We start from the raw sequence: 24,122 nt of genomic DNA, 5'->3' as shown, positions 1-24,122 counted from the left end.
AGAATGGGATATGGGTTCAAGTTTTAAATATTAATGTATGAATGTTTCTTTAAATACTCAAGTGAGTGCATGTATACGTACTAAAACATTGTAGTCGAAACAGGTCGTTGGTCCTTTTCTATACCGGGCTGTGGCTATTGTCTCGCATGTATTTGTTTCTTTGTCTAAGAAATGAAGGGTGTTAAGAAATATCTTTTCAACAAACTTATGTAAAATTTCCAGAAGGTATGATAAAGAAAATCCATAAAGTGTATGGTGGATAAGGATACATTCTTTCTCCATCTGAGACAGTTTCTCCATTTCACAGGAGTTACAGGAGAGTCTTTCAGCCACAACAAACAGCAGGTTAGTGTTGTTTATTCTCTTAGCATGAATTAATCTGTGAAACAGACACATTAATGTAGATAAACAGCATTTAATTATATGACGCATCAGTGCAATAGTTAATTGAAATCTGATTCTGATTTTTTGTGGGTTAGGGTTATCAACCCAGAATCATTTAAGAATAGTGACACGTCAGTTAATTGATTTTTTTCTCCTACAGGACATAAGAATCGTTTAGGACTGCATTATCCAGGGCTGTCTTATATGATTTTACAGTATCATGGAATTGTATCTGACCTGGAGCAGTTGTCACAGTCCTGCAGTATGTTGTAAGAGCTGCTGATGTTACTGAAGTAGAACTGTGTCTGTACCATCACACAGCTCATCTCTTTGAAGTCCAATCCCTCAGCATCTACCTCATCTACACACAAACACACACATTAGATCTGATCTCATATTGCTTCACTGAAACGATGACCCTTTACAATGCATATATGTTTGCACACAAACCTGTCATGAACCAACTATGATAGGCAAATCCATACAGCATTTGGTGAAGCAGTGACCTACAGGTTGCAACAACATAATTACACAAACCAAAAAATTACAAATGGCAACATAACTCCTGTGTCTGTGCATTTATGGTATACTGTATGAACATATTTACAATATTACCACATAATTGAGATATGTACAGTACTGTGCAAAATTCTTAGGCACTTAAGATGTTTCGCAAAAACATTTGTCTTAAGATGTTTATTTATATCTTCAGCTTTAGTGTGTCAATAGGAAATATAAATATTAAGACTCCCAAAAATTACTTTTGCAAAAAGAAAAGATTAGAATAGAAGAACAGGGAGCCCTGCAACAGATGTCATGGCCCCCACAAATTCCCCCACTGAACATCGATGTCAGTCTGAGATTACATAGAGAGACAGAATCAATAGAGACAGCCGAAATAGAAGAACTGTGGCGAATTCTCCAAGAAGCTTGGAACATCCTATCTGCCAACAACCAAGAAAACCTGTGTCCAGGTGTACCTAGGAGAATTGGTGCTGTTTTAAAAGCAAAGGTGGTCACACCGAATATTGATTTAGCTTTTTTTATGTTTACTGGACTTTGTATGACATTAAGTGATAAATGGAAACTATTTATGTCATTATTTTTGAAGAAATCCTCACAATGCAACATTTTTCACAACTGCCTAAAACTTTTGCACAGTACTGTACATATGACATTTATTCACGGTAAGTGTGTATGTGTGTACATGTGTAAGATTTTAGCTCACCAGGCAGCTGCTGACGTCCACCATGCAACATTTAACACATCAGCAATAGTAGGCTGAGAGAGAGAAAGAAGAATGATATAATAGCTAAACATTTATTATAATCAAACTTTACCCTTGACTTGCATGCTTTCAAAGATCCAACCATCCATCTAGCCATTGTTTCGGCTGGCTCAACCAACCACAACATAAAGTCAAAAAAGCAATCCATCCATCCATTCATCCAAAAATCAATCAATCCATCCATCACAAATCCATCCAAAAATCAATTTATCCATTCATCTATCAATCCATCCAAAAATCCATCCATCTAAAAATGTATCCACCCATCCAAATTTCATCCATCCATCCCATCCAATAATCCATCCATCCAAAAATGCATCCTTTAAAAAATGTATCCAACTATATATCAGTCCATCCATCCATCCATCCACAAATACATCCCATCCAAAAATGTATCCATCCATCCAAAATTCATCCATCCATCCCCAAATCTTTGCCATCCAACAATCCATCCATCAATCCATCCAAAAATCCATCCCATCCAACAATCAATCCATCCAAAAATCCATCCCATCCAACAATCCATCTAAATATCCATCCATCCATCCATCCAAAATTAATTCATCCATTTAATACTCCATCCCATCCATCAAATATTCATTCATCCATCCAAAAATTCATCCATTTAATACTCCATCCCATCCATCAAAAATCTATCTATCAAAAATTCATTCATCTATCCATCCATTAATCCAAAAATTCATCCATCCATACATCCATCATCCACTAATCCATCCATCAAAAATTAATCCATCCATTCAATACTCCATTCCATCCATCAAAAATCTATCCATCAAAAATTAATTCATCCATCCATCCATCCAAAAATTCAGCCGTCCATCCAGCCATTGTTTTGGCCGGCTCAACATAGTCCAACAATCCATGCATCCATCAAAAATACATCCAAACATCCATCCAAACAGTCATCCATCCATTCATCTATCCTCACCACAAACACTCCTCGTGGGGCGGCCCCAGTGTTGCTGCTGGGTACAGGATCACACACTGACTGGTAGTCATAAGACTGCTTGCGCTTGAAGAGGGAGTTGTTGTAGAGGGCGTAAAAAAGGGCGGAATCCACCTCACTGAAGAACATACCAATCTACAGATGGAGGAGGAAGACCACAGAGTAAAGACCACGGTGAAAAATATGTGCAAATATAGCTTTTTACTTGACTGTTTTCCTTTGTTCTTCCTAACCTTATTCCAGTGGTCTTTCTGATTGGACATGATGAGGAAACCTCCATCATCTATCAGATAGCACAGCAAGTCCTGCAAAGACAGATGAACAGCTTTAAATGAACACGTGACTGCATTCTGACAATATTTATTTTTGTATCTCTTTGCTTGGTTACAGCTTACAGCAAGAAACCCTAGCCAAAGTCAATAAATTAGAAGAAGCAGACTTACATCACTGTTGGCCTCACAGTCCATCTCACAGCCACTGGTTGGGCCACACTGAAAGAGAGAAACCAAAACTTGTGGATTAGATTTTTTTTTTTTGTTGGATTTTCTCCCTTTCTCTCCCCAATTTGTCATGCCCAATTCCCAATGTGCTCTAAGTCCTCGTGGTGGCAGAGGACGAATCTCAGTTGCCTCCGCGTCTGAGACAGTCAATCTGCGCATCTTGTCACGTGGCTTGTTGAGCGCGTTACCGTGGAGACCTAGCGTGTGTGGAGGCTCACGCTATTCTCCACGGCATCTACGCACAACTCACCACATGCCCCACCGAGAGCGAGAACCACATTATAGCGACCACGAGGAGGTTAACCCAACGTGACTCTACCCACCCTAGCAACCGGGCTAATTGGTTGCTTAGGAAGCCTGACTGAAGTCACTTAGCACTCCCTGGATTCAAACTTGTGACTCCAGGTGTGGTAGTCAGTGTCTTTACTTGCTGAGGTACCCAGGTCCCTGCCTGTGTATTACTTAGAGAATTATAAGTGTTTGTGTGAGTGCATTTTACCGTTTGAGAGCTCTGTCGGTTGCTTTCTGTGTGGTTGCTCGCCAGTATCTTGAATTTGTCGGTCCAAGCTTCTAGATCAAGTTTTACACCCACAACTATCAGACACAGAGTGTAAGATACAAAGACAATTTGAAACAGGAACCGTCCGGTGTTTCCTAAACCCTTACATTTACACAATAAAATCACAGAAACTGAGATAAAGTGGCATTTTGACATAATAGTTTTACTGTGACAATTTTCCAACCTCTCTCTGTCCCTTTGAATTAAACAGGCTGTTTCTACCACGCTATCTTTATGACCTCTATATGTAATTGATAATACATGTATTTGAACAATACTTTAAACATAAAGTACATTACACATACTCTTGTTTTATTTCAAAAATTCACTCCTGCAAGTAAAAAGTTATTTTGTTTAACCTGCAGGTTTGAGGTTTCTGGATCCAATGGTGATATCCACTGCTGTGCTAACCAGTATCCCGATGGTGTCGTTCTCTGGGTTCAGTATGTCATCATTAGCTACAGCAGGACAAGAACAAAGCAGCTTCAAATACAGATCTATGTATTGCTTATTTCAATTTAATAAAAAACATTTTCCAGGATAAAAAATTCCACTTCCAAAATTTGTTAAAAATTGCATACAATTCCACACGCAAAGCCTTCTCTGCTGGTCTAACATGCCCAATAATACATATTTTTGTATTTACCTTTCACCTTTACATTCACCTTTTTGTCTATATATTTTCAACCCTTTTCAAATCCTAATTCATCTACAAACGAATAGGGAAAAACAAAAAGTTTGTAGAATCAGAATGTATTCCTTGATGCTTACAAGCATAGCATGATGGCTATCACAGCGCATGAGTCTGAGTCTCACCCCGTTAAGCCTTCAGAATTTCTACAGAATCCCTCAACAGTGTAAATGAATAGGCATTTTATCAGCTAATAAGACTGATTTATTTGTTCTTTGTGGGTGTGATCTTAAGGATATGTCCCGGTAGAGGCCTTCTAGCTGGCCTTGAGTGACACAATCATACTTTAAGTGATGTACATAATTCAAAAGCAAAGAGCGCTAGATCAAGCTGTCTGACGAGTCGGCTGTCATCACTTCCACTGTCGCCATTGAGAAAGAGATCCTTACGGATTTAAAAACCCATGATATGTTCTGCATGACCGTGTGATTGCTTAATTTATTAAAAAAGAAAGGAGGACTGATTTTCACTTCAAGTAAATTGGTAAGTGCTTTTTGCATTGTTATAGCAACATCAGGAGTTTTCTAAGTGTAAATTAGGCTGGCTCGAACTTTCATTGTAGGTTCAAGTTTTGAAAAGTAACCGTGTACCTGACGAAACAAAATTTATTGCAAGCAACATTTAAATCACCAGTATTATTAGATAGCTTTTTCCAGGGATTATAGACCTCTTCGGCAGATTCATTAAAAAAATTATTTTTTTTTTTTTAATGCCAGTCCGGGAGACGTTCATTTCACAAAACAATCATTCTGCAGTTTAAATTAGGCTTGCTTTGCTTGAGCAGTCAGTGTCGTTTCAAGTTTTGGCTTTTGTGCGGGGATGTGTTTTTAAAATGTCAATTGGTATTATTAGTTGGCTGCGACATAATGTATGATGTCCGTAGGCATTGGGTGTCTTATTCATTGTGAAACAGTGTTTTCTTAATGGCATGGATCACACTGAAGGCCTAGATTTAAAATGCACAGGCCGCCACTCTTAATAGGTATAGTCAAATTTTAATATTTCCTAAATATACTTATGTATAATTAATAGATCCAAGTCCAATATTCTGATGTTTGTGTTTTTATCTCAATGTAATACCCCCCTGTTTTTCAGACTTTTGTTCCTATTCAATATGTCAATATTTATGTATTTGCCCTAAAATGGCTTAAAATTATTATTATTATTATTCTTTTTTTTTAATCATAGTTCCAAAAATGTAATGCATGATGTAAAACATCATCATGCTGCTTCATTTTATATGGCCAGCGAAATCTTTGGCAATATACTGTCGATCATCTCTATTTAGTCTAGATTGTAACTCACTCACCAGTGCGATAAGGCGCTCTGAAGATATATCCCTTGTTGTCCAGACTGCGACGGTAATAACCTGCATTAAATGGTTCTGGATCTTCCTCCCATGTCTCAGCAGCCCTGATGATTTACACACAAACTTTACCTCGGCAGCCCTTTCAAATACGACAGTGACACAGATAGAGAAAGAATTAGACTTACTTATTTGGGAACACTCGAGTGACGCCTCCATCTGTGGCTGCAAAGACAGCCAAAAAGCCATACCTGGACAATCAATCACAACACACACAAACACACTCAGTCATTTCCTACTATCTGTTATGCAGATGCATTTTTGCATTGTCCTAACTGAATCTGCAATCAAATAATTAGTTTTGAATGTCAACATACGTGTTGAGATCTTTGGTCTTCCAGACTTTATCAACCAGCTGCCTGATGATGCCCGTGTCCAAGATCAGATTATGCAACAGGAAATTGTCACCTGTGTGGTATGATGACAAAAAAATTAGGCTATGACATATGAACTGATATCATCTAAATGACTAAAATTATTTGAACATGTATAACTTTACGTCTTGTGGCTATACTTTGTATTTTAACGTTTATAGACTGGCCCTGTTCATTTCTATTTTAAGTGCCTCACTGTAACCTCGATTTTTGCTTTTTTTTAAAAAAACAAACAAATTTAAATAAACAGTGGTTGAGTCTAAATAGTTTTTTGTGGTAATCGATATTATGCAACATATGCCGTCAATTGAGCATAACTTGTATTGAATCCAAACGTTCCTTTAAGTCTGAATATGTGTAAGCGCAAATGAGATTTAAAAGCTATGATGGAGGGCAAAACTTTTATTGAATAAAGGCTTAAATTTCAGTCTGTTACTTACACAAAGCACACAAAGTACAAAGGACTACTTTTACTGTACTTGTTTGTCCTATTTGTAGGCTTCTTTTTTGGTGAACAATTCTTTTAAGAGAGCCTTAATCGTTTTGTGCATGTGATTCCTTTGCAAATATCAGAAGAAGTGACGTACATACTGACATTTGTGATATTTGAAAGACTCACATTGTTTGGAGTCAGGTGTGACTTTCTCCATCAGAGCGATGAAGTTAAGCAGGAACTCTGTGTTGTTGTTGGACAGCTCCAGTTCTTTGCAGTATTCCCTGAGGAAAACACGTGTTATTCCACACTGGCATACTGACATACTGTAAATAACTCTATCTTGCACAGACTTTGATCACAGAAAGTTTCACTTAAACAAACAGCAGTAGCTTAAACACTAGGTGCAATCATTGCCTTGACCAATGTTTCAGCTTGCAAAATCATACTGTACCAGTATTACTTGCTATAATACTGATATTTATGCATATAACTTCAACACACACAAAACATCACAAATATATATAAACATATATAAAACATAATTGCACTGCGAAAAATCCTGTTCTTGATGAAAATATTTAGACTTGTAAACAACCCCCAAACAAGATACATTTACGTGAGAAGCAAACTTAACAGTATTTTGTTCCGATCTACGGGCAGATTTTTTCATTTGTTTTACGTGTAAACCTCACAAAACAATATAAAAAGTAAACAAAACCTCATATAAATGCACAAGATACAATGTATACAAACTATACAAATATACAATGTTTCTCAGTTAAATGTATCTTGTTTTAAGGATGTTTAGATGTTGTAACTGGAAAACAAGACAGATACTGACAGGATTTTTTGCAGTGTATAGGCTTTAAACTGTAACGGGACAAACACAGAGAGAAAGATTATTTTTATTTTAGCTTCATGAGTGCAAGTCAAAATCAACCTTTCCCCTTGACACTGATGACACATGTAAGGAAATGAGGAGAACGCCATGCAAACACAGCAGAGGGTTCAGAGCCGTGGAATTAGATGATGATAGGATATGAGGAAAATGTACTGAAGGTCAAAATAAGTGTCAGAAGATACAATTCCATGAGAGCAGAAGACAATGAGGTAATACTAACAAATACAGTAAGTACCCAGAGAAAAATCTTATTTGTATTTGCCAAAAATGGACTTATTAACTTATGGATTCACCAGTATGTTTCGTTTAAATATCAACTTGGTTTCAGATCTCAAGAGAAATACAAACAGACAAATGAGACAATTGTTGACATACAATAAGATTACAGCACTATAAAAATGAACGTGGATAGCATTCATTTGGTTTTGGGGAAATTTGATGAGAAGAGTTCATATTGAAATATCTGACTTTTGATTGCAGACTTTGGTATCTTGGAAAATCTGAGCACAATTTGAGACACTGTTGATGTCTCATTTGAATCTCTAGAGGATGCAAATGTGAGATTACTGGAGACTTTAGTCAACATGAAACTGCATTTGCAATCCATTTTACTTAGACAATGTGATTTATTTTCGAGCGAAACGAGAAAAATGTAGGGTGGGACCTGATTTTATCTACGAAGAATTGATTATGACCATGAAGAGTGATGGGGAGGGATTGAAAAATATGAGGGCTTGATGACATCAGACGAAGTTACATTCTGATGAAATACTATAAGACAAACTTTTTTTTTTCTCTTAGAAATAATGTGCAATGAGGAATTATGCACAATAAGACGGAATGTGCATTTAAAATAGATAAATAGGGTCAGTTTAGATTCATGTTGAGAAAGTCTCCATTTGGAGAGCATTTGATCACAATGCAGTCTAACAACTGAGGTATTAAACTGATCTCATTTGTGATTTTTCATTCCTTCGGGTAGCGACAGTGAAGTCTTGACAGACAAAACACAATAAATAAACACACACAACTTGGATTCAAATGGAAAGACAAGTTACGCACAACACACAAAGTGGATAAAGACTACAGTGGCTACTGAATGTTGAAAAGGAAGTTAAAAAATGGACGTATGCAGCGGGACATGGTCATACAAGTCACACAAAGCTACCTGGGGGCAATGAACACATGTCCCTCTGATTCAAAAGTGTTTGGCAGGAGAGACTCAAAATCTGCAACAGAAATGGGCAAGATTATTCGGGGCGAGCGGGGAACACAGGGAGGCTTCTGAGAAAGAAATTAACAGCAGCTGCTCTTCAAAAGGTGCGGGATCGCAGTGGGGACGTTACCATAGCAACACTGAGGAAATCATGGGGGAATACCAGCTTTAGCCAGTATGGTGCCATATATGGAATTGTATTGGTTGGAAAAATGAAATAGTTTGGAAAGCAGACACTTTGAGACTTTGGTTTGCACTTTAAAAATATCAAAATAATCCCCAACACATATATTGTTCAAATTTTGTTCTTTGAAAAGTCGGAGAACTGACTCGACACTCTGGATACAAAGTGAGATAAAGTGAGTTCTCAGACACAATATCCACAAAGAGTGTGGCGTGTTGCTTTCTTTTTAAACCGGCATCAACGTGGCCAACTATTTTGCTGGGAGTGGGTGAGGCAGGGGTCCTGATGGAAGTGATCGCCCCTCAGACTGGCACCACGGAGCGACTCTGACGGACACAATTGGAGAAAGTGCCCTGCATTGTGAGGGGCAAGAGAGAGGGCAACGCAGTTTAATCAAACTATTAAACATTATCCTGAAGTTATCCTGACAAATAATTGTATACACATGACATATCCAGATTATATATAGCTCTAAAAATTATGTTAGTACATTTGTGATTATATACATATAGGTTATCTATACAAAAACATAAACCACTGTTGTGCCCAGGTAGTTTTCCCCCCACAATGCCTTGCACTTTCAGGTCAAGATGTTTGAAGATATAGTGGAGTTTCCGTGTGGCAGTCTGTGGGGTGATAGACGGGACAGAGGGATCAAGCTTATGAGAACACAGGGAGGTAAGAGGAGGAAGACAAACAAACTGGGCACTACCAAGTGCTCCATCACCAAGACAACTGGAGAGGACCTAAAGGAGGCCATCTAACTGTAACAACTTCATCAGCAAGTAACCAGCCTATTCCTGCACATTCAAAATAAATAACTTCGATCAAAGTTTTAGAGACAACCTAAGTGAATCTAAAGACAAGCTTATATTCTCATATATATTTTTTTCTCTCATTTTCGAATATCGGAATTAAAAGAAAGCTACATTTCTGCACAGTCAGCTTCAAGTTTACAAGGATAATTAACCCACAATGAAAATTCTGTCTTCATTTACTCACTTTCATGTTATTTAAAACCCGTTAGAATTTTTTTCTTCCATGAAACACGAAATGAGATGTTTTGAAGAATGTTGACTTTTCCATTCAATGAAAGTGGGGCTGTCGAGCTCCAACAGCGAATATATTTATATTCAATTTCCATTCACTTTCATTGTATGGCAAAGGCCTGTATGCACATTAAACATAATGGGCCCTATTTTAAGAGTGCTAGCGTTAAGCACAGTGCTATGCCACAGGTCATAAGCGCAAAGTCAGTGGGCATGGCTATGAAGTTTTGATATTTTCGTGCAAGCATGCGCTAAGTCTATAGGCGCAAATATGTTTGGTGAAATCGCGCACACAATGCACTAATGGGCTGGGTCAAGTACAATTTAATTCTGAGGCTTTTCTCTGGTTATTGAACTGTCTGTATCCTATTATAAATGTAATTTCCTGTCAAGCACCAGCGAAATAAACAGCACATTCATATGAAGTTAGTAGTGTAAATGGACTGTATGCAATGAATTAGAAGAACAGAAAAGTACGTTCCTTTCTATGACAGTGACACGTTCCTTTTATATGCATAGAAAATTTGATTCTTGTCAGGATTTGGATTTACGCTCCATTCAATTATAGAGAATGTAAGTATTATCAATAATTTTCATCTACTGACACACAAATCATGGCGTGTATTAACAGTGATTGTATCGGCATGCACTTCACTCCTATCGGTCGATTTTGATTTTGAAAAAATTAATTCATTTATTAAAACACGATTTCTAAATTCAAATTACGCTTCAAACGAAACGGAAATATAATAAAAATAACAAAGTAGTCAGAAAAATCATACCAAATCCAAACATTTTACCCTTTCCAACTTCTTCCACAGCACCTTTTGCAGTTACATAAAAATCACTCTACAACAACAGGTGGAAAAATACCAATACAAATTAGATCATAAATACAACTGTAAATATAAACATAATAATAATTGAAAAATAAAACCATGACCTATGGATAGTTTAACATAAATAAAACGGCTATAAGTGTGATTGTTAGGGACATAATTTGATGTTCCATTACATTATATATTTTCATTAGGGATGCACGATATATCGGCGGCTGATACATTATTGGCCGATAACCAGGAAAATCTAAATATTATTATTGTGCCGTTAATGTAATTACCGCCGATATTTTCACCGATAATTGCATTGCGATTAAAACAAGCCGCAAAACAACCTAACACATTTCATAGATATTGAAAAATTTCACAGAGTAACTCGAGATGGCTAAAAGCACTAGTTTGTGAGTGAAACAAATGTGCTTGTTGTATTTTACGAGTTGAGACTTTTGTAATGTTACAACTCATGACTATTCGATCACTATAATGTTACCTACAGTGCATCCGAAAAGTATTCACAGCGCTTCACTTTTTCCACATTTTGTTATTTTACAGCCTTATTTCAAAATGAATTAAATTCATTATTTTTCTCAAAATTCTACAAACAATACCCCATAATGACAATGTGAAAGAAGTTTGTTTGAAATCTTTGCAAATTTATTAAAAATAAAAAATGAAAAAAATCACATGTACATAAGTATTCACAGCCTTTGCCATGACACTCAAAATTGAGCTCAGGTGCATCCTGTTTCCACTGATCATCCTTGAGATATTTCTACAACTTGACTGGAGTCCACCTGTGGTAAATTCAGTTGATTGGACATGATTTGGAAAGGCACACACCTGTCTATATAAGGTCCCACAGTTAACAGTGCATGTCAGAGCACAAACCAAGCCATGAAGTCCAAGGAATTGTCTGTAGACCTCCGAGACAGGATTGTATCGAGGCACAGATCTGGGGAAGGGTACAGAAAAATTTCTGCAGCATTGAAGGTCCCAATGAGCACAGTGGCCTCCATCAACCGTAAATGGAAGAAGTTTGGAACCACCAGGACTCTTCCTAGAGCTGGCCGCCCGGCCAAACTGAGCGATCGAGGGAGAAGGGCCTTAGTCAGGGAGGTGACCAAGAACCCGATGGTCACTCTGACAGAGCTCCAGCATTTCTCTGTGGTGAGAGGAGAACCTTCCAGAAGAACAACCATCTCTGCAGCACTCCACCAATCAGGCCTGTATGGTAGAGTGGCCAGACGGAAGCCACTCCTCAGTAAAAGGCACATGACAGCCCACCTGGAGTTTGCCAAAACCTGAAGGACTCTCTGACCATGAAAAACAAAGATTGAACTGGCCAATACCATCCCTACAGTGAAGCATGGTGGTGGCAGCATCATGCTGTGGGGATGTTTTTCAGCGGCAGGAACTGGGAGACTAGTCAGGATCGAGGGAAAGATGAATGCAGCAATGTACAGAGACATCCTTGATGAAAACCTGCTCCAGAGCACTCTGGACCTCAGACTGGGGTGAAGGTTCATCTTCCAACAGGACAACGACCCTAAGCACACAGCCAAGTTAACAAAGGAGTGGCTCCGGGACAACTCTGTGAATGTCCTTGAGTGGCCCAGCCAGAGCCCAGACTTGAACCCGATTGAACATCTCTGGAGAGATCTGAAAATGGCTGTGCACCGACGCTCCCCATCCAACCTGATGGAGCTTGAGAGGTCCTGCAAAGAAGAATGGGAGAAACTGCCCAAAAATAGGTGTGCCAAGCTTGTAGCATCATACTCAAAAAGACTTGAGGCTGTAATTGGTGCCAAAGGTGCTTCAACAAAGTATTGAGCAAAGGCTGTGAATACTTATGTACATGTGATTTTTTTATTTTTATTATTTTTTTATTTAATAAATTTGCAAAGACTTCAAACAAACTTCTTTCACGTTGTCATTATGGGGTATTGTTTGTAGAATTGAGGAAAATAATTAATTTAATCAATTTTGGAATAAGGCTGTAACATAACAAAATGTGGAAAAAGTGAAACGCTGTGAATATTTTCCGGATGCACTGTATTCCCATTATGATTGTTGTGTTCACATTTCATAAGTTATATAGTGGAACTGTTAAGGATGAGCGCTGTAGTGAGCGTCTGTGAAACAGACAAATCACCGCTGCACACACAGTCTAGCTGCTATCATAAATATTACAAATTACATAAATATTGTGTGTTTTGTTGTTTTAATGTTTGTTACATGCTGTTTATCACCTCATTTTGGTTTAATTCATTATTACAGCTGTTTAAATTTCATTATTCTCTCGGTTAGCAAGTCATCAGTATTACCGTAAACACACATAAATGGGCACCATACAATTTTTGCAATGTATTGTCATTTATTTCTCATTCAAATCAGCATACATTTGTTTATAGGCACATTTCTGGTTCATGTTGTCAGCCAAAACTTAAATAGCAGCAAGTCCAAATTCCAAGCTTTTACATGACACATATTTTTCAGATGATAAGCTTTTAATGAATTAACTAGCAGTTCCAGGTTAAAGGATTAAAAATGAAAACTTTTTTTTTTTAAACATCGATTATCGGTATCGGCCAGAATGAGCTGAGGATTATCGGTTATTGGTATCGGCCAAGAAATTCCATATCATTGCATTCATAATTTTCAGTTACATATATATATGCGCTGGCATGAAAATTGAGTTTAGAATTAGCAATCTCACTAAAATGTACTAAGATATAACACGTGCGCTGCGCTTTGCACACTCATGGAAATAGAGCCCATAATCTCATTGTAAGAAAGAAATTCATACAGGGTTGGAACAACATGAGGATATGAAATATTGACAGAATGAACTATTACTTTAAGAATGCTACCCAACTGTATTGCAACATGTCAGCTACAATTAGCTTAAAGTTTACAAGCAATTCAGAACTTCAAAACAGACAATAGTATGCTATGCTCAAGGTGCAATTATACTGTAACTTCTCAACAAAGACCACTATAACATCATACTTCCACTGTGGTTTACTTTAGGTAAGGGATACTTTCAAACTAAAACCTACATCTATAAAAATACAGTTGGTTTTAACATGGGACGTTACCTGGCTGTGATAAACAAACTGACCAATTTTACGATAGGGACAATAAATGCACCAATTTGAGAAACCTACAGATTTAACACTGTCACTGTGGAAGAGAGGAGGAGAGACAGATGAGAGAGAATATTCCATAATGTAACGGACACAGGGATCAGAAATATGTTTTGACAGCGAGACATAGAACATTTTATATTTTTCTTCAGAAGGGACCATAAAATTGCTGTATAAGCCAAGACTGAGTGAGAGAAATAGAGAGAGATAGAGAGTGTTAGAAAAGAGAAAGAAATATGTGGGTGTGTGCAGCAGCAAGAGGGTGGGTGAGTGAGGGAGTGAGGAGAAGGAGGAGAGATAGGAAGAGGAAGGTCTTAAAGGCAAGGCGGGCAGGAGGGACAGAGGAGGCAAGCAGGCTGGAACAGGTGGACGTGGGAGTCAGTGAGGAGATCAGGACAAGGGTACGAGGAGGGAAGTAGAGTACAAAGGTGGTGGACCAATATGGAGTATACTTGCCCTTGAAGTCCGATCCGTCTGAGGAGGAGACAGCAGAAAAGAAACAGGGGGGAACGGGTAAAGGGGAGGAAGTGGGTCACAGACAATATTTTATTCAATGACTGTTTGAATAAAAATATTGTTTTTCTCAAAAGAAGGAAAATCAAGTCAATCAGAGATGAACAGAGATGAACAACCAAAAACAGGAAATAAAAATTGAACAACAATCGCAAAGAATATGCACAAAACAAGGAATTAATGAACTCCAAGAAGGCGGAGAAGAGGAGAGAACATTTGAGGACAAGTGACCAGAATCAGAGCTAATGAACCATTAGGATATGAATATTATGATGAAAATTAAAAAAAAGAGTCACAAATACACATGATCTATAAGGAGAGGAACGCTTTGGAAAGAAAGAAAGAAAGAAAGAAAGGAAGAAGGAAAGAAAGACAGAAAAACAAAGTACAAATAAACATTTGGACAAACAAACAAAAATAAATGAAAGAACTAATAAAATGAATAAAAAAGGAATAAAAACAAACGGAAGATCCAACAAACAAACAAACAAAAGAAAAAGAGAAGGAAAGAATGAACAAAGCAAAATGAAAAAAACAAAGTGAAGAGCAAACGATCAGTCAATGAGAGAAAAAAAATATTTAAAACAAATGAAATTACAACAAAACTAAGCAATGTACAAAACAAACAAATGACTAAACTGTAGATCAAACAAAAATTGAAGGAAAGAGACTGAAAGAATAAAAGACCCAAATTAAACAAAACAAAATGAAAGTAAGAACAAACTAAAGAAAGAAAGAAAGAAAGAAAGCCCAAAGGCGTTCTGTCTCCCATGCAGGACAACTGCCCATCAGGGGGCATTGTGGGATATTTTTTCTTATTTATTGACTGATTCCAAAGCTGACGGCAAACAATACAGCACAGTATGCATTCACACAAATCAAAAGCACATGATAAACACAACTAAACACAAAACACAAAGCGGACTGTGAAAAGCATGCCTCTTTTCACATCTCGCTAACTTAAATGAAAATAAACCAACAAACAAAAACCTTTCCAGACAACAGATGCTTCAGAATCATCATTGTGAGAAAGAAGGCGAGAGCATTTTTTATGTTTTGGCAAAAGGAAAAAATAATAGCACATGGTCACCATTATTTTCAACTCAGTAAACACAGTAAAACCACAGCTTTCACCTCGCTGGTTTTCATTGAGGGTTTTTTCTTTTCATCTGTGCAGAGAAAGAAAAATCACCTCAGTACAGAACGGCATGAAGACAGAGGGGAAGAGGGGAGAGGTGGGGTGGGGATATACAGAAAATACATCCACTCTAGTTTCTCAACGTTGATGAGGGGGAAATTGCATCGACGACCACTGGGAATCCACACTCGGACCAGACGTCAGTGATGGAGGTGGAGTCTTCGCTGATTGGACGAGGGGGGTTAAGGGGGCAGGCAGGGGGCTTTAATTCTCTTCTGGAAGAAAGAAAGGTGAGCGGGGTTTGCGTTAGGTCGCCCCTGGTACTTACACTGGACTTGGAGTATCTGGTCGCTCAGGTTGGCCCTGATGTGATTCTCACTGTAGGTTGGCAGAACTAAACCAAGGCTGTAATGAAAAGTGAGAATAGTGAACAATTTGAATATAATCTTTTATTTATTTATTTATTTATTTTTTATTAACAATTTTTATTGATTCCATACAACAACTTAAATAAACATAACAGAAAATGTGGAATCAAATTATATAAAATTATAACCCTTCCCCCCAAAAAATACCCCCCCCCACCTGACATAAACAAACACCCCAGTGGTCAAAAGTTAAATTGACAATGACACACAAACATTAAAAAAAAACATAAAAAGAATACTTCCAAAAAAACAATAGGTTGTACACACACATTTAAAAGTACGCATCACTCTCCACTGCCCCTCCTTGAGAGCCTTCTAAAAAGGCTAAATAGCTGCCCCATTTTTTATTAAATAGACCCAGGTTGCCCAGCCTTCTATACGACATCTCCTCAAATGCCGCTACCCTGCTCATCTCCATGCACCACTCTCAAAATGAGGGTGTTCCAGCCAACTTCCATCCCCTAAGATTAACCCATCTACCTATCATAACACTGGTCAGGACCCAATTCTTTATGTACTTATATTAATGACTGCCCCATCACCTAAAATACAGAGTCTGGGGCAAAATGAAATTTGAATGCCCAATATGTCAAACACAAAACTCCGAACCCTCAACCAAAATTCTTGGATCTTAACACACCACCAAAAAACATGGGTTGTGCCCCCATCTTCTGATTTGCATCGCCAGCAGGTGGGTGTGCCTTCAAGACCAAGCCTATACAATCTAGAGGGGGTCCAATAGAATCGATGTAAAATCTTAAATTTCATAAGGCGACCCTTTGCATCTCTAGATGTAGACTTGACATTTTTTAGAATCCTAGCCCACACTCCTTCCTGCAATACCAAGTTTAAATCTTTCTCCCATAATCTCTTGAGAGAAACCAAAGCTCCGTCCCCCAGACTCTGAATTAGCAGGGAGTAATACACTGATGCCTCATGACCTTTTCCAAAAGCAGTAATCACCACTCCCAAAGTATCTGCCGCTTTAGGGAGGTGTATGCTACTCCCAAAAATAGTACAAAGCAGGTGGCGCAGCTGTAAGTCCCTAAAGAATTTAGACCTGAGAATCCCAAAATGTTGAACCAAATTTTCAAAGGATCTCAACACTCCACTCTCATATAGGTCACTATATGTATTAACCTCCATCCCAATCCACTCTGTCCAGCAGAAAGGGGACTCATTAATACATAATTTAGGGTTCAGCCATATGCTCGAGGCAACATTTAAATAAATTTCAGAATTAAACACTCTGGACACCTTTGTCCGTACCAAGTGCAAATGGGAGATAACAGGGTGTAATTTAACTTCTCCGGTTAGTTTAATAGAAAGGCTTTGTAATGGCGAAATAGGGGCAAGAACTTCCTGTTCAATACAAAACCAGGGAGGGGCTCTCTTAGGTGGGAGCGACCAATGAGCCAAATGTCTGAGACCGAATGCATAATAATAAAACAAAATCTTGGGGAGACCTAACCCACCTTTGTCAATTGGCCTATGTAACTTACTGAAATGTAATCTGGGACGTTTACCATTCCAAATGAAGGACTTCGCTATGTTATCAAATTGCTTGAAATAAGAGAGGGGGACATCTACAGGGAGAGATTGTAGCAAGTAGTTGAATTTTGGAATACAATTCATTTTAATAACATTAACCTTCCCAATCATAGATAAATGTAATGAAGCCCACCTGTCCACATCATTCGAAAACATTTTTATTAAAGGGTCAAAATGAACTCAAAATAACTAAATCACACAAATTTGCTGGGAATAAAATATCCAAATACTTAATGTCCTGTTTGGGCCATTGGAAGGTGCCTGCTGAAAAGCCGTTACTGGGCAGTACGCTGTCAGAGCCAAAGCTTCGGATTTAGACAAATTCACTCTGTATTCTGAGAATTTGGAAAAGGAATTAATAATTCTGTGGAGGCATGGCATAGATCTAGTGGGGTCGGAGACAAATAATAAAATATCATCTGTGTAAAGCAAAAGCTTATGTGCCAGACCTCCCGCCATCACCCCTGGAAAATCATCCTCCTTCATTATCGTGGCTGCTAATGGTTCCAGGGCAAGCCAGAACAATAAGGGGGAAAGAGGGCAACCCTGCCAGGTGCCCCTATCCAGAGGTAAAATAATCTGAAATTAATCCATTCCTTTGAACCGCTGCTACCGGGTTTCTATAAAGTAACTTAATCCATCCAATAAAAGTATTCCCGAACCCTTACATTTCCAAAATCTTAAAAAGATAATACCATTCTACCATATCAAACGCCTTTTCTGTGTCAAGTGAGATGGCAGTGACCGGAGTCTGATCGTTCGCCACTGCCCACATGACATTAATAAAACGTCTAATGTTGTCAGAAGAGTTATGGCCCCGAAAAAACCACACCTGATCTATATGTATAAGAGATGTCATAACTTTATTTATTCGATTAGCCAAAATTTTTGACAATATTTTAACGTCTAGCAGGATCAGGGAAATTGGACGGTAACTCTTACACTTGCTTGAATCAGACTGATTCGGGCTTGCGTCATGGTTGGTGGAAGCTTTCCATTCTTTAATGATTTCATATAAACTTCTAGCAAAATGGAGGCAATTCTGTAGCATAAGATCTAAAAAACTCAGTGGCAAAGCCATCTGGCCCCGGAGTCTTGCCTGTAGGCAAGGCCTTAATTACCTCGCCAAGCTCCTCCGAGGCTATCTCAGAATCAAGAGAATTGTTTTGCTCAGTCGTCAGTTTAGGAAGTTCTAACGGTTCCACAAAGTCTCTAATATCCTTATCAGTAGACGAAGATGTGGAACTATAGAGATCAAGATTCTTTATCGATTTCTTTAAAGAATTCTTTAAAAATATTATTAATATCAATGGCCGAGGTAAATATTTCACCCCCAGCAGATTTGACTGAGGGAATAGTAGAAAAAGACTCTCTCTGTTTTATATATCTAGCCAGAAGTTTTCCTGCCTTGTCCCCCGAAGTCAAAGTATGACTGTCTTGCCCTGAATAGCCAAAACTCCACCTTCCACGACAATATAGTACTATATCTGTATTTCAGTTGGGTCAATTCTCTGAGGCCATTAGATGACATTCACCACTTCAGCTCTGCCTCAGCACTTTTAATATTCCCTTCAAATTCCACGAGTTCTTGTGCTTTGGATTTTTTGGCGAATGCGGCATACTGTAAGCTCCGGCCCCTAAGAACCGCATTAAGTGCCTCCCAAGCCACGCCCACAGAGGATACTGATAATAGTTGGTCTCCATATAGACATTGATTTCAGCCTTTAACATTTGTTGGAATTCAGGATTTTGCAACAGGGATACATTAAAGTGCCAACTATATGATTTTCTTTTCTCCATATGTGGCAACACATCTAAACACACCAGGGCATGATCTGAGACTAAAATGTTTCCAATTGAGCAATCAACAACAGATGAAATGAGGGACTTAGATATATATGAAAAAAAATCTCTTCTAGAGTAAATCTTATGGACTGTAAAAAAAAATTATAGTCCCACCCAGATGGGTTCAAAAGTCTCCAAATATTTGTAAGACCAAGATTTTTACACATCCTGTGAAGCGTCAATGTTGCTCCATTTGAATATAACTGAAATATTATCTCATTCATTGAAAAAATGGGAACTAGAATACTTGCTAAAATACAAAAAGATTTTTTAAGACCAACTTGAAAAGTATGAATTTCCATGCTGGTCAGTGGTGTTTTTAGTGCTAGTCTAGATGGTTGCCCAGTTAATGTTGTTCACCACCAAGACTTTCTGTTAAAGCTGCTAAACTAAGGAACTCTTGCTGGTTAGTTAAAGGTGTCAATGGTGATGCAAGTAATTTTTTGGATGTTAAAATACTTTTGTTTGATCTCTATCAACATTTATGTGTTTTAGCCATAAATCGTACAAAATTTAGTGAGGTTTATGCTTAAAACAACAAAAAACGATTCGCCAGCGGGGTAAGAAAATAAACTTAATTCAAGATATATGTATTCTCTGAAAACAAGCTTAATTATCATACAGAACTTTTTGCTTAAGTAAAATCTGTATTGTTTTTAAGGATTTTTTGATATTTTTTAATGGGAAACAAGACAAAAATACTGATTAAGAAGTTACTTTTGCAATAAACGACACTGACAAAATGTTGTGTCATTCATTGCTTTATCATGTTGTCCCTGGTTAGGACATGCAAAATCAGAAGATTTAAAGAAAAGGTTACTAAAACCACCAGAAATGAAACCATCAAGAATGGACGGGCATGTAGTATCCACCTGTAATCTGTGCCCTCCACTGGAGACCATATATACGTCCTCATGGCCTCATCAATGTAACGCTACAAGTATAAATACAAACAAAGAACTGTATTAGATTAGTGGCACCTTGCCAATCAAATGCAACATGTTCATAATCATTGCAAATAAGTGACCTCATCCACAGATTTCACTAATGTCTTGACTTTCCTGTGTCCTGCCCTGCCGTCAATCATTTGACGCCGAATCTACAAGAGGAGAGAGAAGAAAACGAGAGACAGAGAAAAATAAAAACTCTCGGTTACTTTATTTCACCATCCTTCATACAGTTTCCTGGACCTGTATATTGATACACTGCAGTGTTTTCTAGAAGCCTAAGCACATTTAAAGGGCTGTTCACACCGAATGTGTCCTTGCACTAAAAAAAGCCAGATGCAGCGCAGTGTTATTATCGTTATCGATTTCTAAAACGGAAACTAAATGAAAAAACTTTGTTAACTGAAATAAAAATAAAAACTGACTAGATTGGAAAAAACTGAAACTAAATTAAAATACTTTTTTATACCTCAAAAACGAACTACAATTAAATAAAAATTAAATGTATTAATTTTAGTTTTAGACACACAGTATTTTATAACATTTTCAACATTTATAATCCACCTTAATTAAACATAAACATGTCAATAGATAGAGGTAACACAAAACTGCCCTGAGAAATGTACAGATGTTAAACATGTGTAAACACTTTTAGCTTTGGCAGCCATAAAATACTTAAACTAAAACTAAAATAAAAATGTACTAAACTGAAACTAAAAAACACTGAGAAATCAAAAGCTTAACTAAAACTAACAGACAAAAATTAACTAAACTAAACTGGAATTACAAATTGAATAAAAAATAGATATAAAACTAAATAAAAAAATCTCAAACTATAATAACCCCAATACAGCTCACTGAATAGTACTGAAGGCAGCTCTATCGAGACACGTTTTTAAAAGATGAATTTCTTTTAAATTAAAAAGCCCAGCAAGACACGGTGCAATGGTAAAAGATGACAATCTAGCGCAGGGGTTTTCAAACTGGGGACCGGGGACAGCCATAGTTTTAAACAGTAAGAAATAGAAACAAACAAATATATTATATAAAAAATTAAATAAAATACATGTCTTATTTGTAAGAAATGTACTTCACTATTCTCTTTAAAGCTGCTTTCAAACAATATTTATTGTGAAAATAACTGCACAATTAAATCTGAATTTAATTGAAAAATATTTCTCTTTGGGTTTTAACATTACATTACTATAACAGGCACACTGTCAACTTATTAAAATTTTATATGCAAAACATTTTATATGTTTAGAAGGATATTTACATCTTCTTTGTTTCGGTCTGGGAGTTCAGCATCCAAGAAGTCCAGTGTGACCGGCTCTCTGAAGTTAATGATCTGAACAAGTCCATCAGAGGATAGGAATTGTTATAGAGGTGGACTTAAACATGGCAAGTTTTGACACGTCAACTTAAAAAAAAAAAATGTATAAACCCAAATGCTTTCTCACCTTAGGCTGTAGGTTTGGATGAAGGAGAACATAGCCATTGGGATCTATGGCAAATGTGTAACCATTGGCTCCAAGCTGTGTAAAGAAACATAAATAAAAGAGGTAAATAAAAGATTTATGATCATGGTGTGTGTGTTTTTGAAAGAAAGTGAGAGTGATGGAAAGTTACCTTATACCGTGGTGTGAGTTCTTTAATTTCACTCAGGGCAATGTCTACACCCATGACACCAAGAATCAGCTGATTCTGCAATAGGGAGACCAACAGGATAGCATACGATTGAGAAGTTTTTCAAATATATAACCACAAGGGGGCAGAATTGATATATGACAAAACTATAGGTAACAACAGTCAAGGGCCTGGTTTCCCAATAATATCTCTCATAACTTGCATCATTTATTATGAAACATTGTCTGTCGTGCTTGGAAAGTGTTCTCAGATTGCCCAACAAGCACATTTCTTTGTTTTCATGTTATATGTGCTGTTATGTAGCCGTACATTATTGACATTAGCGGTTATGAACATTATTAATTATGGTTAGACAAATGCATATGGCTTGGGTTAGGAGATCAATTGAAGTGCAAATAAAGTGAGAAATGATTGTGCCACCAAGACTGTAATGTGTTGAATTATAATGAAGTCTCCAATAATCACTCATACTGCTAGGACAGTTATTCTACAGGAAAGGTTACCCATTTATCAATCCACAATATAAGATGTATGCAAACACATGAGTTGAATTTTGGACCTTGTAGGCAAACAGGCAATGCTCATTGTATAATTTTGCCTTCAGGGTGAAATCTTCATTTCATGTGTATTGATATTTTTTTGTGTGGACATCTCAACTTTGTCCTGTCTGGGTATTGTGCAGAAATAGTGTATATTGTATATTATAATTTTTTTTATTATATTTCTAGATTTATTATTATTTGTATTTGTATATTTATTTATTATATCTAGGTTTATTGTTTATTTTAATATTTATTATATATATATATATATATATTATTTTTGTTTTGGTGACATTTTGTGTTAATGCCAAAATATTTGTAAAATTCACTTTTTTTTTTGGATGAAATGTGTAATTGTTTTTGCTATTACCAGCATCAAACAGAACTGAAAAAATATTAATAAATACGTTTTTATAAAAACTATATAATAAATACATTGTTTATATATATATATATATATATATATAGTTTGTTTATTTGTATACTTGTTATATATAATATAATTACATTCATAATAAAAAATATATATAATATTATTTTTGTTTTGGTGACATTTTGTGTAAACGGCAAAAGATACATAAATTAGCTTCTTTATTAAGGGGAAATGTGTAACTTTTGTGCCACTACCAGCACTGAACAGAATTGAATTTTTTTTAATTAATACAATTTGTTTATTTATATTAATATATTTAAGTTATTTATTTTTATATTTATTTTTTATATGTATTTATATTTATTATATATCATATAATTACATTCATTATATATATATTATGTTCTTTTTTGTTTTGGTGACATTTTGTGTAATGCCAAAAGCTTTGTAAAATTAGCTTCTTTTTTAAGGTAAAATGTGTAATAAATGTGTCACTACCAGCATTGAACAGAATTGAAAAAAATATGAATTCATAAATAAATGTAATATAAACTACAATATTTTTTTTTTTTTTTTTTGGAGAAAAAAATGTGATTGGTGCTTGCTTGTCCAGAACTTGTTGCATGTCAAAGCATTACACTTTAACCATAAAACTGTGGTAAGGGAACGTATTTTAACATACAAAATTATACATTTTACGATAAATATGATGAGTTGTCTTATAATATACTTTTTTTAAAAATTATAAACCAGTTATTATAAGATTTTACAGTGCAATCATGTATGCGCTGTTTAGGTTAAACTGCAAATCAAGCTTCAAACAGAACTATGAATCATAATCAAACAGCCTTGTGTGTCTTCAATGTCAAGCCTTATGCAAAAACCTATTAAGTATGCATACAACATGATTATGAAAAATGCCCCTCTCAAACGGTTTGTCAATGTCAACTAGAGAACATGCTAAGAATTGGAACTTAAACGTGATCACACTAATAATGCAGTATATTGCAACATTTGCATTATGCTGCAGGATACACATGAAACAAATTACAAGCAGTTAATTTACAGGAAGCAATTAACATCTTACTTTCGAGTCCCCATCAGCTGTGAGATTGAAGACTGGCATTGTTCCGGTAATGACGAGACCTAGACCCTGTAGAGAACAAATATGGCAATATAAAATATTTATTTATATTTTTTGTTGTGAACTAAAATAAAACTGACATCATACAATACAC

The 24,122-nt window shown here is 36.6% G+C and overlaps 1 protein-coding gene across 2 annotated transcripts in view; it reads right to left on the bottom strand.

The window, feature by feature from the left end:
• LOC127446285 (voltage-dependent calcium channel subunit alpha-2/delta-2-like) overlaps positions 1-24,122 on the bottom strand; it is a 347,446-nt gene that overhangs the window by 6,853 nt on the left and 316,471 nt on the right. The window contains exons 16-38 of one of the 2 annotated variants that reach the window (XM_051707064.1): positions 23,972-24,037; positions 21,952-22,026; positions 21,783-21,857; positions 21,599-21,670; positions 20,403-20,474; positions 20,248-20,309; positions 15,880-15,956; positions 14,357-14,374; positions 8,635-8,695; positions 6,749-6,846; positions 6,073-6,163; positions 5,884-5,946; positions 5,699-5,802; positions 4,058-4,156; positions 3,639-3,733; positions 3,083-3,130; positions 2,873-2,944; positions 2,622-2,774; positions 1,613-1,665; positions 835-890; positions 622-745; positions 270-379; positions 82-164 (exon numbers count right to left, since the gene is read on the bottom strand). In XM_051707064.1, the coding sequence (XP_051563024.1) occupies positions 82-164; positions 270-379; positions 622-745; positions 835-890; positions 1,613-1,665; positions 2,622-2,774; positions 2,873-2,944; positions 3,083-3,130; positions 3,639-3,733; positions 4,058-4,156; positions 5,699-5,802; positions 5,884-5,946; positions 6,073-6,163; positions 6,749-6,846; positions 8,635-8,695; positions 14,357-14,374; positions 15,880-15,956; positions 20,248-20,309; positions 20,403-20,474; positions 21,599-21,670; positions 21,783-21,857; positions 21,952-22,026; positions 23,972-24,037 (1,827 nt within the window). The remainder of the gene's footprint in view (positions 1-81; positions 165-269; positions 380-621; positions 746-834; positions 891-1,612; positions 1,666-2,621; positions 2,775-2,872; positions 2,945-3,082; positions 3,131-3,638; positions 3,734-4,057; positions 4,157-5,698; positions 5,803-5,883; positions 5,947-6,072; positions 6,164-6,748; positions 6,847-8,634; positions 8,696-14,356; positions 14,375-15,879; positions 15,957-20,247; positions 20,310-20,402; positions 20,475-21,598; positions 21,671-21,782; positions 21,858-21,951; positions 22,027-23,971; positions 24,038-24,122) is intronic. The other variant, XM_051707065.1, reaches the window with a different exon arrangement.

The sequence above is a fragment of the Myxocyprinus asiaticus genome, chromosome 9 (assembly GCF_019703515.2).
Source record: "Myxocyprinus asiaticus isolate MX2 ecotype Aquarium Trade chromosome 9, UBuf_Myxa_2, whole genome shotgun sequence".
Classification (NCBI taxonomy): Eukaryota; Metazoa; Chordata; class Actinopteri; order Cypriniformes; family Catostomidae; genus Myxocyprinus; species Myxocyprinus asiaticus.
The sequence above is the reverse complement of the archived record's forward strand: the minus strand, read 5'-3'. Positions and strand labels throughout refer to the sequence as shown.